Source organism: Diorhabda carinulata, chromosome X (genome assembly GCF_026250575.1).
Source record: "Diorhabda carinulata isolate Delta chromosome X, icDioCari1.1, whole genome shotgun sequence".
NCBI classification, from domain to species: Eukaryota; Metazoa; Arthropoda; class Insecta; order Coleoptera; family Chrysomelidae; genus Diorhabda; species Diorhabda carinulata.
The window spans coordinates 11,873,922-11,892,166 of NC_079472.1; the positions used below are offsets into that span (position 1 = coordinate 11,873,922).

General features: G+C 31.5%; 1 protein-coding gene across 1 annotated transcript in view; it reads right to left on the reverse strand.

Annotated features, from left to right (window-relative positions):
* Positions 1-18,245, reverse strand: part of LOC130901327 (dynein beta chain, ciliary) — a 62,399-nt gene that overhangs the window by 13,963 nt on the left and 30,191 nt on the right. The window contains exons 25-37 of the mRNA XM_057812631.1: positions 15,818-16,100; positions 15,583-15,756; positions 12,741-13,111; positions 10,728-11,076; positions 10,513-10,674; positions 6,336-6,535; positions 6,049-6,280; positions 5,643-5,996; positions 4,840-5,374; positions 4,567-4,786; positions 4,255-4,420; positions 2,217-2,386; positions 102-240 (exon numbers count right to left, since the gene is read on the reverse strand). Of these exons, the coding sequence (XP_057668614.1) occupies positions 102-240; positions 2,217-2,386; positions 4,255-4,420; positions 4,567-4,786; positions 4,840-5,374; positions 5,643-5,996; positions 6,049-6,280; positions 6,336-6,535; positions 10,513-10,674; positions 10,728-11,076; positions 12,741-13,111; positions 15,583-15,756; positions 15,818-16,100 (3,355 nt within the window). The remainder of the gene's footprint in view (positions 1-101; positions 241-2,216; positions 2,387-4,254; positions 4,421-4,566; positions 4,787-4,839; positions 5,375-5,642; positions 5,997-6,048; positions 6,281-6,335; positions 6,536-10,512; positions 10,675-10,727; positions 11,077-12,740; positions 13,112-15,582; positions 15,757-15,817; positions 16,101-18,245) is intronic.

The window sequence follows — 18,245 nt, forward strand, 5'->3', positions numbered from 1 at the left end:
TTTTTGTAAAAACAATTTTTGATTAAAAAAAGATATTTTTTTGAACTTCGATATCGTATATAATGATGCATAAATATTATAAAACTCCATGTAATGCTTACGTCTAAATTTTTTAGAAAAGGTAACCACATTTTGTGGATCAAATCCAGGCGGTATTGTTTGGTGAAACAACCAACGTAAGATATAAATGCTGTAGTCAGTAATACGTCTCCTGGCATCATTTTCCCACTTTCTATGAAACTACAAAATGAATAAATTATAGTCCATTCATATAATAGAAGAAATGGATGTAAACAGAATCCATTATCATTCTTTCAACGAAGCAAATGCGAAAAGAATTATAGTCTATACGTTAACCCTTGTAAATGCAAGAATAATCAATTATAGTCCATTCGTCAACCAGAGTAAATACAAGAAGAATCAATTTTAGTCCATTCATTCGAAGTATGAAATAATTGCAAAATGTGTCGACTGTAGCCAATTAGCTCATCGAAATAAAAGCATTAGGATTGAATTATAGTCCTTTCATTTTCGGACGAACTAATTGCGAAAAAATTCGTTTATAGCCAATTCATTTGCTGAGCAAAGTAAATGCAAAAAGCTTCAATTATAATCCGTTCATTTATGGAGGAATTGAATGCAAAAATATTAAATTATAGTCCATTCATTTACGGATGAATTAAATGCAAAAAGAATCAATTATAGTCCATTCTTTTATCGAACAAAGAAAGTGCAAAAATATTGAATTATAGTCCATTCATTTTCGAACGAACTAATTGCGAAAAAATTCGTTTATAGCCAATTCATTTGCTGAGCAAAGTGGATGCAAAAAGCTTCAATTATAATCCGTTCATTTATGGAGGAATTGAATGCAAAAATATTAAATTATAGTCCATTCATTTACGGATGAATTAAATGCAAAAAGAATCAATTATAGTCCATTCTTTTATCGAACAAAGAAAGTGCAAAAATATTGAATTATAGTCCATTCATTTTCGAACGAACTAATTGCGAAAAAATTCGTTTATAGCCAATTCATTTGCTGAGCAAAGTGGATGCAAAAAGCTTCAATTATAGTCCGTTCATTTACGGAGGAATTGAATGCGAAAATATTAAATTATAGTCCATTCATTTACGGATGAATTAAATGCAAAAAGAATCAATTACAGTCTATTCTTTTATCGAACGAAGAAAGTGCAAAAATATTAAATTATAGTCCATTCATTCATAGAGAAACTAATTGCGAAAAAATTTGTTTATAGTCAATTCATATACTGAGCAAATAGAATGCAAAAAGATTGAATTATGGTCCATTCTTTATGGAACGAAGAAAGTACAAAAAGATTAAATTATATTCCAGTCAATCATGGACGAATTAAATGCAAAAAAATCATTTATAGTCTATTCATTTACGAACGAATTAAATAAAGAAAAAATCATATATAGTTTATTCATTCAACGGACGAAAGAACTGCAAATAGAATCATTTATAGTCCATTTATTTAAAGCATGAAGTGAAGGCAAAAATATTAAATTATAGTCCATTCATTTACTGACGAATCAAATGCAATAATGATCATTTGTAATCCATTTATTTAACGTACGAAAAAAGGCAAATAGTCCATCCAAATTTATAGTCCATTCATTTATGGAGGAATTAAATGCAAAAAAATCATTTATATTCCATTCATTTACGGACGAATTAAATGCGAAAACAATCATTTATAGCCCATCTATTTAACGAACGAAAGGGAAGCAAATAGAATCAGTTATAGTCCATTCTTTCATCGAACGAAGAAAATGCAAAAATAATAGATTATTGTCCGTTCATTCACGGATGAACTAATTGCATAGTTATAGTCAATTCATTTACTGTACGAAGTAAATGTAAAAGCTTGAATTATAGTTCATCCATATACGGACGAACTAAATGTAAAAAGAATTAATTATAGTCCATTCATATAGCTAAGTAAATGTAAGCCAATTAAATAGTTTTTCAATTCAATGAATAAGTGGATGCAGGAAGTTTTTATTAAAGACCATTCATTTATGGACGCACCAGATGAAAAAAGGGTCAATTATAGTCCATTCGTGCAAAAAAGGAAATAAATGTCATTTCTATACATCGCAACTAATGGAACAGAATTGCTATGATAACTATTATCAGTTTATTTGAAAAAAAGTGAAATTTGTGGATATTTATGGTAAAACCACACCTGTTTACCGCCTCCGCCCAACGGACATTTTCACTGGCTAATCCACCGACCAATCGGTTAGCTAGATGTATGGTTGCGTTCGTAGCGTCGGCTTCTTGTTGACATAACAATTTTTCTTTAGTCGCTGTTTCAAAATCCGCAGTTAGTTTCGCCAACTGTTCCTCTAAAGACTGGAAAACAAATCGAGAAAATTCATTACCAAGTTATAGGTTATGTCAAAAGAGACTCTCGGTTCGATCGATTATTCATTTCATCTGCAAGTGTTTTTAAATGGGGTTGTTTCACGTACCTTATTCAGATGAAATAGACAGATTATGTATAGAAAGCGGCGGTTGTATTAAATCCTATCGTCGCCCATTGATTGATAAAGGAAATCATAGAAAACCTGCTTCAAGGACAAGGACTAGAGATGGAAAAGGATTTAAGGCTGTGATATGGAATCATCAAGAAAGTTTTCAGAAAGTTCTTATAAAATATTTTCGAGTGAAATGTTGGTATGCTACAAATGAAATAATTATGATTCTAAAGATATATTAAGTTAGTCAAAGCTCAATTTTCTGCTCAAATTTCTTCTTTTTTGAATCGATTTAAGAGTGTACGTACCAATTTCCACGGTATTTTCAGAAATTGATAGAGATTTTGATATTTAGGATCGTTAATAACAAAAAATGGGTTATGCTAAAAAAGACATAGAAATTGGTTTAAAGTGACGCTCTAAATATGTAAAAATAGAAGTATGGGACTTGTTTAATCCGTAGGACAAACGTTTTTGAGTGGACAAAGACAACATCTGGAAATTTATGACCAAATAATTAGGAGGATATGCTTAAAATGAAATAATTATGACTCAAAAGACAATTAAGTTCCTAATATTGGTCAGGGCTCAATTTCTTGCTCAAATTTCTTCTTTTTAGGATCAATTTAAGAGTACATGTACCAATTTCCAAGGTATTTTCAGAAATTAATAGAAATTCTGATATTTAGGATCGTTAATAATAAAAAATGGGTTATGCCAAAAAAGACATAGAAATTGGTTCAAAGTGAGGCTCTAAATATGTAAAAATAGAAGTATGGGACTTGTTTAATCCGTAGGACAAACGTTTTTGAGTGGACAAAGACTACATCTGGAAATTTATGACCAAATAATTAGGAGGATATGCCTAAAATGAAATAATTATGACTTCAAAGACAATCAAGTTCCTAATATTGGTCAGGGCTCAATTTCTTGCTCAAATTTCTTCTTTTTAGGATCAATTTAAGAGTACATGTACCAATTTCCAAGGTATTTTCAGAAATTAATAGAAATTCTGATATTTAGGATCGTTAATAATAAAAAATGGGTTATGCCAAAAAAGACATAGAAATTGGTTCAAAGTGAGGCTCTAAATATGTTAAAATAGAAGTATTGGAATTGTTTAATCCGTAGGACAAACGTTTTTGAGTGGACAAAGACTACATCTGGAAATTTATGACCAAATAATTAGGAGGATATGCTTAAAATGAAATAATTATGACTCAAAAGACAATTAAGTTTTTTGGATCAATTTAAGAGTGTACATACTAATTTTCAATGTATTTCAGAAATTGATAGAAATTTTAATTTTAGGATCATGAATAATCAAAAATAAGTCATAACCTCAAAAAAATAGCAATTGGGTATTTGGAATAATAATAAATTGGTTCAAAAAAAAACTATACGCCAAAAAATATATTTCGAGATACTAGGAATAGATTAATCCAGTCAATTTTCTTATAATCACTTTTCTACCCTTTGCAGAGGGGTTGATATTGAAAAAAATAAATCTCCATTCAAACTATCCTACAGTCCAAGATAAAGAGGATTTTTAATACATATTCTGTAAAAGTCCTTTCAAACAATCAGCTTATGTAGAAAAAATTCTTGTTTATTCCACATTATACTATTTCTGATATACAGAGCGTTAAGAAAATGCAAATTCTAAAAAAAAACATCTTTATGGTTTGAAGGTATGAATGAAGGTAAGTTTTGAATTTAAATTTATGTCTGTACAAAACTTACTGCAACTTTTTTTTTGATCGAGTTTAGTTTATCTTGGGCGGCGGCCAGTTCCAAATTAGCGGCGGCCAAGGCTTTCCTCTTGGGTTCCACATCGCAGAAAACCTCAAAAAACTTTATTATGTTTATAACCCAAGCGCATAATCCAGCTGCAGCCGCTGACTTAGATCTACGGTAAAAAAAGATATCGTTTGAAATTTTACGTGGTTCAAACTTGAAATTTTTAATTATACGGTATAGAGACCGTGTCTTTGCTAGTTCAGTCGATATGAACCACATAACGCCTAATTTATTCAATAGCCCCTGTATAAGTACCTTACAAATTCCGGTTCGAATTCGGCATCTTTTAAATATGGTACGATGGCTTTTATAACTTCCGGATGAATATTTTCCTTATCGTAGTTGATAAGCGCGTCCAAGAAAGCATCTACTTTAGCCATCATCAATTTAGCAGCTTTCCAGCTTCTATCTTTAGGAACCTTACCACCAGGAGATAGTAGTACCATAACAGCTGCTGTAACATTAGTAACAGCTCCTAAAACATTATAAAAATTATCATTTAATATAGTAAATGAAGATGTTTATTACCCGGTGGGGATCCGAACGATTTCAGTTCGGTTAAGTTAGCTTTGTTTAATGTATTCAAAGCTTCTTGTGCTGCCAGTAGAGCAGGTTCGGCTTTCATTAAATCTTCTTCGCAATCTTTCTGTTTCTTACTAACTTCTTCGGCTATCACAGCGACGCGTTCTTCTTCTTCATCGGCTAGATGCTTTTCTATTGATACTTTTTCGGTTTCTACACCAACTATTTCAATCAACCGATCGGCCGCTTCGTTTTTTTCTTTCAATTCTATCTCTTGTATCGCTAATTTCTTCTTCAGTTCGTCCACTTGAATCGACGTGCTTTTCAATTTATCCAAACCGTTCTCTAAACGTTGTACTTTCAGCCTTAACTCTTCAGATTTTTGCCGTAGCAGTTTGGAATAGAGGTTAATTTGTTCTAAGTAGGATTTCGGCGTGGTGTAATTGTATCTTCTTTCGTTCTGGAGGAAAATTTTTGATATTGAGTTGACTGAAGTGTGGGCGTAAGCCATGAAACGGGCAGCTGAATCATGCAATTCAATCTGAAATTATGATTTTCGATTGTCTATTTTGTATTTAGAAGGTATGGCTATTAAATATCTTCAGCAATAATTCGTATACGAACTTCACAAAAAGATGTCTCGATACAAAAAGTAAAAAAAAACATGTTCTGGAACTAAACTACAATCGTAAACATCAAAGAAATAATTCTTAAAAATAATTTTTAACAAATAACATTTAGCGTAGTTTTTCGTTATCAGGACTAGTTTCGTTATTTTATAATCGAACCTCGTATACTATTATACTTACTGGTAAGACCTCAATGTCTTGTAAAAACCTCGAAGCTACTGATACTAGCGCTTCTTGCGGCCACTCGTGGAACCAATTGACTTGCGTGCAGTTAATCAAAGAAGGAAACTTTCTAGCTCTTACTCTGAGTGTGGATCCTACAGGGGAGAAACAGAGGACGACTTTTAATTGTCGTCGGACTCTATCGATGAAAAATTTCCAACAGTTTTCTCTAGTGTCTAACATTCCGGCGCCTTTTACTTCATTTCGCACCCCGGCGATTATAGATTCGATCTCGTCGTCTGGAAACATGTCCGGGATTTCACCAGAAGCTAACATATCGTTGATTAAAACGAGAAACTGTTCGTTGGGGACCTGGAAAGATCGTTTTAGTTCGTTGATTTATGAAGATGAAGGGTGGTTTCACCTGAGCGTCTGTCATTAAAAACATTATACCGACATTCTTCAAACCGCTTTTCAAGTACAGTGAGGATAATTCTTTTTTCAAATCTAATACTCCGTATCCTTTCTTTAATTGTATTTGTGCTACTTCTAGCGAAGAAATGAACGCAGCTAGTCTGGATAAAGATTGTTTACCACTACCACCTACTCCGACTAATAGGGCACTTCCTCGAGGAGATTCTAAAATTCGGTTTATTCTGGAATGTGAATGGATGTGAGAAAGACGTAAATGATTTTCTGTATATTATTTACCTGCATATATGCATCATGGCGTCTTCGAAAAGGACTAGATTCATAGCTGCTACTAAATCGTTGTAGCTCGACATAGCTTCGTTTAATAGTTTCGTTAGGTTTATCCATTTTTTTACCGGCATGTATTTGGGTTCCCCAATTCCCCCAGCGAAATGACAATAGATGTTAGGTTTTTCCAAAACTATGGATTCGTCTATCTCCTTGATGTTATTGGGAATAAAGAATTGATTGAGTTTCAACTTTTTTATATAGGTTTAAGGAGGTTATAGAATAGTTTTTTCGTGGAAAATATACATAGTGAAAGTTGAAGTTGAATTTTATTGAAAACATTTTTACACGCTCTCGTATAAAATAAATTATATCTTCAACTATTGAAAATGTAGCTTTATTTTTTACGTCAGTAGGTAGAGAAAAGATTTGTTTGAAAAATGGGATGAATTTATTTTTGTAACCAAATGCTTGTAGAAAATATGTAGGGTGAAAGCTGAAGTTAAAATTTATTGAAAACATATGGACATGTCCTCGTATAAAGTCAATTATTTCTGAAATTATTGAAGATTTAGTTTCAATTCTAACGTACGTAGATACTGAAAATATTTGTCTAAACAATGCGTTAAATTCTGTTTTTGTAACCAAATGCTTGTAGAAAATATATAGGGTGAAAGCTGAAGTTAAAATTTATTGAAAACATATGGACATGTCCTCGTATAAAGTCAATTATTTCTGAAATTATTGAAGATTTAGTTTCAATTCTAACGTACGTAGATACTGAAAATATTTGTCTAAACAATGCGTTAAATTCTGTTTTTGTAACCAAATGCTTGTAGAAAATATATAGGGTGAAAGCTGAAGTTAAAATTTATTGAAAACATATGGACATGTCCTCGTATAAAGTCAATTATTTCTGAAATTATTGAAGATTTAGTTTCAATTCTAAAGTAAGTATATAGAAAAAATATTTTTCTAAAAATTGCGTTAAATTCTTTTTTCGTAACCAAATGTTTGTAAAAAATATATAGGGTGAAAGCTGATGTTAAAATTTATTGACAACATACTGACATGTTCTCGTATAAAGTCAAATATTTCTGAAATTATTGAAAGTGTAATTTCACTTTGGACGTCAGTAGTTAGAGAAAAGATTTTTCTAAACAATGCGTTAAATTCTTTTTTCGTAACCAAATGTTTGTAAAAAATATATAGGGTGAAAGCTGATGTTAAAATTTATTGAAAACTGTTTTGACATGCTCTCGTATAAAGTCAATTATATCTGAAATTATTGAAGGTGTAATTTCACTTTGGACGTCAGTAGTTGGAGAAAAGATTTTTCTAAACAATGCATTAAATTCTGTTTTTGTAACCAAATGCTTGTAGAAAATATATAGGGTGAAAGCTGAAGTTAAAATTTATTGAAAAGATATATTTACATATTTTGTATAATGTAAGTTATTTCTGAAATTATTAAAGATTTAGTTTCAATTCTAAAGTAAGTATATAGAGAAAATATTTTTCTAAAAATTGCGTTAAATTCATTTTTCGTAACCAAATGTTTGTAGAAAATATATAGGGTGAAAGCTGATGTTAAAATTTATTGACAACATACTGACATGTTCTCGTATAAAGTCAAATATTTCTGAAATTATTGAAGGTGTAATTTCACTTTGCGCTTCAGTAGATAGAGAAAAGATTTTTATAAACAATGCGTCAAATTCAGTTTTCTCAACCAAATGATTATAGACAATATATAGGGTGAAAGCTGATGTTAAAATTTATTGACAACATCTTGACATGTTCTCGTATAAAGTTAATTATTTGTGAAATTATTAAAGATGTAATTTCACTTTGGACGTCAATAAATAGAGAAAAAATTTTTCTAACCAATACGTTTAATTTATTTTTCGTAACCAAATGGTTATAGACAATATATAGGGTGAAAGCTGATGTTAAAATTTATTGAAAAAATTTTGACATGCTCTCGTATAAAATAAATTATATACTCAACTATTGAGGATGTAGCTTTATTTTTTACGTCAGTAGGTAGAGTAAAGATTTGTTTAAAAAATGGAATGAATTTATTTTTTTAACCAAATACTTGTAGAAAATATATAGGGTAAAAGCTGAGGTTAAAATTTATTGAAAAAATTTTGACATGCTCTCGTATAAAGTCAATTATGTCTGAAATTATTCAAGATGTAATTTCACTTTGGACGTCAGTAGATAGAGAAAAAATTTTTCTAAATAATGCGTTAAATTCATTTTTCGTAATCAAATACTTGAAGAGAATATATAGGGTGAAAGCTGAAGTTAAAATTTATTGACAACATACTGACATGCTCTCGTATAAAGTCAATTATATCTGAAATTATTGAAGGTGTAATTTCACTTTGAACGTCAGTAGTTAGAGAAAAGATTTTTTTAAACAATGCGTGAAATTCAGTTTTTGTATCCAAATGCTTGTAGAAAATATAGAGGGTGAAAGCTGATTATAAAATTTACTTAAAACATTTTGCCATGCACTCGTATAAAATAAACTAATTTCTAAACTATTGAAGATGTAGCTTTATTTTTTTCGGTTTTCGTTAGATAAAGAATGTATGATTATCATGCACTAATTTTTCTTTTATAAGTTTTGGATTTGTGGAAAATATACAGGGCGAAAAGTAGAAATTTTTGTTGCAAGTTTTGATAAAAAAATGTATAAGATCTATGTTCATCAAATGAAAATAAGGAAAACTATGAAAATAGAAAGTGAAGTATTCATACTTATATTGAAAAAATAACCTAAACTCAACTTATGATACAAAGAAAATTGTAAGACTTTTCAAATCTCCAAGACGAAAATCTAAAAATTGTTGAAAACATTTTGACATGCTCTCGTATAAATTCAATTATCTCTGAAATTATTGAAGATGCAGCTTCATTTTCCACGTTAGCAGATAGAGAAAGGATTTTTATAGATAATGAACTAAATTTGTTTTTTTTTAATCAAATATTTGTAGAAAAATATAGGGTGAAAGCTGAAGTTAAAATTTATTGAAAATATATGGACATGTCCTCGTATAAAGTCAATTATTTCTGAAATTATTGAAGATTTAGTTTCAATTCTAGCGTAAGTAGATAGAGAAAAGATTTGTCTAAACAATGCGTTAAATTTATTTTTCGTAACCAAATGTTTGTAGAAAATATAGAGGGTGAAAGCTGAAGTTAAAATTTATTGACAACATCTTGACATGTTCTCGTATAAAGTCAATTACTTCTGAAATTATTGAAGATGTAATTTTATTTCGAACGTCAGTAGATAGAGAAAAGATTTTTATAAACAATGCGTGAAATTCAGTTTTTGTATCCAAATGCTTGTAGAAAATATAGAGGGTGAAAGCTGATTATAAAATTTACTTAAAACATTTTGCCATGCACTCGTATAAAATAAACTAATTTCTAAACTATTGAAGATGTAGCTTTATTTTTTTCGGTTTTCGTTAGATAAAGAATGTATGATTATCATGCACTAATTTTTCTTTTATAAGTTTTGGATTTGTGGAAAATATACAGGGCGAAAAGTAGAAATTTTTGTTGCAAGTTTTGATAAAAAAATGTATAAGATCTATGTTCATCAAATGAAAATAAGGAAAACTATGAAAATAGAAAGTGAAGTATTCATACTTATATTGAAAAAATAACCTAAACTCAACTTATGATACAAAGAAAATTGTAAGACTTTTCAAATCTCCAAGACGAAAATCTAAAAATTGTTGAAAACATTTTGACATGCTCTCGTATAAATTCAATTATCTCTGAAATTATTGAAGATGCAGCTTCATTTTCCACGTTAGCAGATAGAGAAAGGATTTTTATAGATAATGAACTAAATTTGTTTTTTTTAATCAAATATTTGTAGAATATATATAGGGTGGAAGCTAAAGTTGAAATTTATTGAAAACATATTGACATGTTCTCGTATAAAATTAATTATTTTTGAAATTGTTGAAGTTGTAGTTTTGATTTTCACGTCAATAGATAGAGGAAAAATGTATGTATATAATACATTAAATTTGATTTTTTCTATTATTAATATGTAGGAAATATACAGGGTGAAAGTTGAAGTAGCAATTTGATACGAAAACTATCGATTAAAAATACAGAAAAATATGTAAATCAAAAGTTCTAATACCCAAATTACCTCGTAGTTTTTTTTGAGTACGTCTAACTGTAATTTTGAGAAAGCGTCAATATCTTTTTCTTCAGTAAGTTTATCACCATATACCCTATAGCATTCGTGCAACCAAAGACGAACCAAATCTGTCGGTTGATTCAAACATTCATTCGTACTAAAAAGCAAACCCTAAAAATAGAATATTCAGACGAAACTAGATCAATTTACCAAATCTCCAATACCTGAAAAACATTCGAAATATCTCTCAAATTGAAAATATAATGGAATTTCACAGCAGTAGGTAGAAATATTTGAGAAACTTTATGATGCAAAATTATAGTCGCCGCGACGACGTTGTCGGCCATTTTTATAATCGATGGTAAAAATTTTAGCTCCGAATTACCGAAATGCTGACTGAGTATCGTTTTGTAGATCGTAGTTAATGCTTCTGCGCCAGGAAAAGATATGGCAAACACGCAAAAATGCCGCTGCAGTCTTGGGTTCACAGTGAAACTACCAGCAGTCGGATTCATACACGATACGTATTGACAATTGTGGATTTCTTTAAGCGTCAAACGGTTCCTGTCGTACCTAAAAACCATAAACGATCTTTCTCATAACACCCAAAAGTGGTTTGCACGATTTAAAAATGGTGATTTTGGCTTGGAAGACAATGAACGTCCTGGACAGTCAAAAAAGTTTGAAGATGAAGAACTGGAAGCCTTACTCGATGGAGATTGTTGCCAAATACAAGAAGAGCTTGCAGAATCTTTGGGTGTCACTCAAGCAGCTATTTCAAAACGTTTAAAAGTAGCTGGGTATATTCAAAATCAAAGAAATTGGGTTCCACATGAACTCAAGCCGAAAGACGGTTTTGCGTGTCCGAAATGCTGCTGGAACACCACAAAAATAAGTCATTTTTGCATCGGGTTGTTACTGCTGATGAAAAATGGATCCATTACGACAACCCCAAGCGCAAAAAATCATATGTGAAATCCGGCCAACCAGCCAATTCAACGGCAAAGCCGAATATCCATGGCGCGAAGGTAAAGCTCTCTGTTTGGTGGGATCAGAAGGTTGTGCTATATTATGAGCTGCTAAATCCGGGCGAAACCATCAATGGAGAGCGCTATCGAACACAATTAATCCATTTGAAGAAAGCAGTAGCTGAAAAACGCCAGGAATATGCGAGTCAATAATTTTCCATCATAACAACGCTTGGCCCTTCGTTATTATTCAAGTTAAGAACTATTTGGAAAATAGGATGGGAAGTTTTACCTCACCCGCCTTATAGCCCAGATCTTGACCCCTCTGACTACCATTTGTTGCGGTCGATGTAGAACGCCTTCACTGGAATAGGGTTCACATCAGAGCAGGATATCAAAAATTGGATTGATTCATTCTTGGTTGGCAAGTCGGCGCCGTTCTTTTGGAATGGGATCCAAAAATTGTCAAAAAGATGGGAAAAGGTCATAGCTTCAGATGGGCAATACTATTGTACATGTTTTTCTTAAATAAACGTTCAAATTTTGAAAAAAAAACTGCACGAATCAAATTATAGACCCCAATGAAATGAGACTTGTAGAACATTATTAACTGGATAACATAAATTTTTATTGATTTTTCGTTATCCTTTTCTAATTTAGTCTTGTTCTATCTTTTCACAATGATTGAGGCTGTGATAAGAAGTTGAAGAATTAGGTAGCTGGGCCTTGTAACAAGAAAGAATGAAAAGACAACAATAAGAAGATTGTGGAGAGGTCAACCATAAGAGAAGCGCCCACTGGGAAGATCAAGAGCAAGATGGGATGACCAAGTGGGTGAAGATGTAAGGAAACTCGGTGGAGAAGTGAGGATAGAAAATTATGGAAGCAACTTGTGAGCGAGGCCAGAAATTAATTTGAATTTGAGCAACCACAGTAATAGTAGTATCACATGGCAAAATTTTAGACAATAATCTTTTTGATACAATAGTTTTAATACTCATAAATTCTCTATTAACATTTGAACCGATTTAAACGCTTCTTCAGGCGCAGAAAATCAATTCGATGTTTTGACTGTTCAAAAACTGTTGTAAGATATCGCATGGATGATTCATCTTCTCCGATTGGTTCGTACGTCCTTCAACATTGTTACCATATAGCAAAACGTAATTAACAGCTCTCATAATTAAAAAAAAAACGAAAAAAAGTTACGTAAAAATCATCGTACCTAAAAAATATTCAAAACAAAATTTGTTTAAGAAGATTTCTTACCAATGTCTGTAATCTAAATGTTGTCTGATCAACGTATGGGGTTGAACGGTACCATAAGTATCTACTTCGGGCATATTCATGTCGTCTATGAAATAAATCATGGTTTTACTACCAGGCGGTCCGTAATTTCTACCTGCTTTCTTTTCTAAAGGTTTTTCTAATATTTTCTGCAGCATTTCAGACGTGGTATAAAAATTGAAAGGTATATTGGTGACGGCGTAATTTTCGGACAAAGAAGTTAATTTTTCGTTTACCAAAACTGTTTTACCACAACCGGCGTTTCCTACTAACATAACTGGAGTTTTTTGCTTCATTAATAGATCTAGGAAGTACCTCACTCGTATTGATTCGGCTGTGTGTACCAATACAGCCTAAATCGAAACAACATACACGTTATTTATAAAATATACACTGAAAGATTGTTTTCTATCTATTTATACCCAAGACAAAGGCTTTGACAATAAGTAAAGACCCATTACGCTGCAGATCATCAAGCAACAGAAGTATTTACAAGCCAACAAGGCGAAACAAAGTTTGGCGTAACAAATTCCTCAAAGCCGCAGTAACCAATAGGACAGAAAACGCAGTTCCGACATTAGACAGGCCAGGGACCAGATAACAGATGTAGGTAGATGGTACAGAGGAAAAGACGACAGTGGAGGCATACGCAGACAGAATGAGGAAGGATCAACTGGCTAAAAAAGCATTCGAAGAGAAGCCAACCACCAGAAGATAAACAGGCAGACCTCCAAAGAGATCGATGGTGAAAAGAATACTGAGAAAGCCCTAAAATAAGTGAAAGAAGAAGAAGAAGAAGAAGTTTTTTTTTTATATTTATTGGTAAGAAGTCCAGTTAACCACTTCGATAATTTTCTCACTTGAACTTTTGGAAATTTTTTTGTCATATTCCCTCACCAAGTTCCAAATCAGACTTTTATCAACAAGAAATCCGCCGTTCAGTTTTGCGGTAGGCTAGCAGTCATATAGGACATAATGTTATACAAGGAAGATCGTAAAATGTTTAGAAAATGTGTGAAAAGTTTAGTAATCGTGATATTTGGTATCTGAGTGCCACAGTAGACTTTTCTCAACAAGGAACCCGCCTTTATCACCCAAAACCCGGTAGCCATTGATGCCTATTAAGTATCCTTTTGAAATACTCTTAATACTCTTCTAGGGAATATTTTTTTCATTGTTATATCGTTTGTAACCGTTAGATCTAACGCAATTTAGTTTCGCGCTAATCTAACAGGCAAGTAGGATATTATAATATACGAGAAAGACAGTAAAATGTTTAGAAACTGTGTAGAAAGTTTGGTAATCGTAAATAGTGCTTCCCAAAGTGGATAATGTCAAATAATCTAGCAGCAACTGTCATTTTTGCTCTATGAGTGCCACAGTAGACTTTTCTGAACAAAAAACCCACCTTTTTCACGCAAAAACCGTGACCATTACTGCTTTTTGTATGATTATTGCCTGCTTACAACATTCAAGTTTCCTCTTGAATAACAGTCTTCTAGGAACTGTTCTCTTCATTGTTATACCGTTTGTAAACGTTAGATCTAACGCAGTTCAGTTTCGCGCTAATCTAACGGGTTTGTATGAGATGATAATATACGAAAAAGACAGTAAAATGTTTAGAAACTGTGTGAAAAGTTTGGTAATCGTAACTAGTGCCTCCCAAAGTGGATAATGTCAAATAATGTAGCAGCAACTGTCATTTTTGCTCTATGAGTGCTAGAGTAGACTTTTCTGAACAAAAAACCCGCCTTTTTCACACAAAAACCGTGACCATTACTGCTTTTTGTATGATTATTGCCTGCTTACAACATTCAAGTATCCTCTTGAATAACAGTCTTCTAGGGACTGTTCTCTTCATTGTTATACCGTTTGTAAACGTTAGATCTAACGCAGTTCAGTTTCGCGCTAATCTAACGGGTTTGTATGAGATGATAATATACGAAAAAGACAGTAAAATGTTTAGAAACTGTGTGAAAAGTTTGGTAATCGTAACTAGTGCCTCCCAAAGTGGATAATGTCAAATAATGTAGCAGCAACTGTCATTTTTGCTCTATGAGTGCCACAGTAGACTTTTCTGAACAAAAAACCCGCCTTTTTCACGCAAAAACCGTGACCATTACTGCTTTTTGTATGATTATTGCCTGCTTACAACATTCAAGTTTCCTCTTGAATAACAGTCTTCTAGGAACTGTTCTCTTCATTGTTATACCGTTTGTAAACGTTAGATCTAACGCAGTTCAGTTTCGCGCTAATCTAACGGGTTTGTATGAGATGATAATATACGAAAAAGACAGTAAAATGTTTAGAAACTGTGTGGAAAGTTTAGTAATCGTAAATAGTTCCTTCCAAAGTGGATAGTATCAAACAAACTCGCAGCAACTATCATATTTGTTCTACTAGTACTACAGTAGACTTTTCTGAACAAAAAACCCGCCGTTTTCACACAAAAACCGTAACCATTACTGCTTTTTGTATGATTATTGCCTGCTTACAACATTCAAGTTTCCTCTTGAATAACAGTCTTCTAGGGACTGTTCTCTTCATTGTTAAACCGTTTGTAAACGTTAGATCTAACGCAGTTCTGTTTCGCGGTAATCTAACGGGCTTGTAGGACATGATAATATACGAAAAAGACAGTAAAATGTTTAGAAACTGTGCGGAAAGTTCACTAATCGTAAATAGTGCCACAGTAGACTTTTCTGAACAAGGAACCTTGACATATTGGGACTATATATATATATATATATATGGGATACTACTTTCAGAAATAAAAAGAATATCCCTAGTTTTATGATTTTGAAATTTCTCTATACGAATTCACCTGTAAGGGTACATCTGAGTCTAATTCGAATTTTCCCAGGCTTTCCGTCCAAGGAACGAACTGCTTCGTTTCGTGGTCTAAATAATAATCAAATATAGTGCCACCTGTCGGGAATTTTACTGTTTTAAACTCGTTTAACCACCATTTCGTGAACTCCACTCTATAATCGGTTGCCTGGAATGAAATGTAAAACAGTTTTTCATCCAATATTGTTGGTTGTATTTATTATTTTTACCTGCTCTTGAAACATCGCCGATCCGAAAGCCCAAACGCAACAAAAAACGAAATAGAGCTCGTACCATTCTTTGGGACAATCTGTTGGAGTATTTTGTGGGGTTAGGGTGCAGTCTAGTAGGTGACACAGCATCGAAAGGTGGGAAGTTTCTACTATGGGAATGATTTTTTTGAATCTAGTTTTGACGTTTTCCAAACAAGCTGGGATATATTTGTCGAATAACATTATTAGATTCGATTTTTCCGCTGGAATTTCTCGCGTTTCTATCCAGCTTGTTACGTAACTGAAATGTCGAAAGAACAAACCTCAAAACAACTAGTTTACTATTCAGAATATAATAACAACATTGAATTTATTATGATCACTCATTTTTTTCACGTACCAGAAAAATATGGCAACAGCGCGTTCAATTAAGAAGGTTTGCATCAAGTTTTCGGTGGAAAGTTATTTGAATCGTAATGGGAGCCGCACCAAATGCGTTTTAAGAAAAAGTTTCATGGAAATGGTAGAAAATAGAAAAAATTGATTTGATGTGAAAAACCGCAGAAAATCAAGGAAAACTGTTTTTCTGATAAAATATTCAATTCACTAATGAATCAGAGTAATATTTGAACGTTTTCCCTCACGATTTCCACTAACCAACAAGCATGAATCCCATATTTGTATTTTGTTAAATATAAATGAGAAATACAAAAAAAAATCGAGGAAAATCGCGTTTATCCAATTAAATTGACAGTAAATTGAAGAATTATTGTAATTTCCAAACTTTTCCTTCAGAAACTTACCAAAACATAAACCGCATAATTGTTTTGTTGTAAAAAATTATTTTCTGTATAAACAAAATCAAATCGATAGAAATCCGGTTTTTCTGATTCAATTTTTAAGCTAAAAAATATAATTTTTGAACTTTTTCATAATTCCCCATGAATATTAATTTAAGTTGTAAAATTCATCTGATAGCGATCAAGAAAAATCATTTTATATAGACAATTTGGAAGAAAATCCGAATAAATAAATTTTTCCTTGTATTTGTCTGTTGTATAAAAGAAAAGCTCTTTCATAGAAAACATAAGGAAAATAAGGGTTTTTTGATATAATTTTCAATAAAATGAATAATTATTCTGATTGTCGGATTTTTTTATTTATAATTTCTCTCAAACACCTTGTATAAATAGCAAAATTTCATGCTAAACAAAGAAAAAATTATTTGCTATAAAAAACAGGAAAAATCGAAGGAAAGTCAAGGAAACTTACGAATTTTTCTTTCATAATTTCCCTCAAACACCCCGTATAATTCACGAAATGTTTCTGCAAAACAAAGATAAATTTCTTTGATATGAGAAACTAAAAAAGGTTGGGGAAAAGCCGTGTTTCATAATTTATTTATTGATTTAAATAGAAAATCATTGTGATTTGTTTATTTTTTCTGTGTAATTTTCCTCAAACACCCTGTATAAATCACAAAATTTGTCTGTTGTATAAAATAAAATTTCTTCCATACCAAAAAATGAGGAAAATCAAGTTTCTTTGTTATAATTTTCAATAAAATGAAAAATAATTTCAATTGACGAGTTTTTCATTTAAAATTTCCCTGAAACACCCTGTATAAACCAGCTAACTTCTGTGCTAAACAAAAAAAAATTGATTTGATGTGAAAAACCAAAATAAGTTGAGGAAAAGCTATGTTTCATAATTTATATATTGAATTAAAAAGAAAATCATAGTAATTTGTGTATTTTATCTGTCTAATTTTCCTCAAACACCCAGTATAAATCATAAAATTTGTGGGTTTTATGAAATAAAAGTTCTTTCATACAAAAAAATGAGGAAAATCGAGTTTTTTTTTATATAATTTTCAATGAAATGAAAAACTGTTTTAATTATCAGATTTTTCTATTTATAATTTCCCTAAAACACCCTATATAAACCGACAAACTGTTGTGCTAAGCAAAGATAAATTTATTTGCTATGAAAAACAGAAAAAATCGAGGAAAAATCACAGAAACTTACGAATTTTTCTTTCATAATTTCCCCGAAACAACTTTGAAATTTCTCTGCAGAATAAAGATAAATTTATTTGGTGTGAAAAACTAAAAGAAGTAAAGGAAAAGCCATGTTTCATAATTTATTTATCGAATCAAATGGAAAATCATCGTAATTTGTGTATTTTTTCACTCTAATTTCAATCAAACACCCAGTATAAATCATAAAATTTGTTGATTTCATAAAATGAAATTTCTTCCATACAAAAAAATCAGGAAAATCGAGTTTTTTTGATATAAATTTTAATAAAATAAAAAATAATTTCAATTATTAGATTTTTTTATTTATAATTTTCCCAAAACAACCTGTATAAACCGGCAATTTTTCGTGCTAAGCAAAGATAAATTTATTTGATATGAAAAAGTAGAAGAAGTTGAGGAAAAGC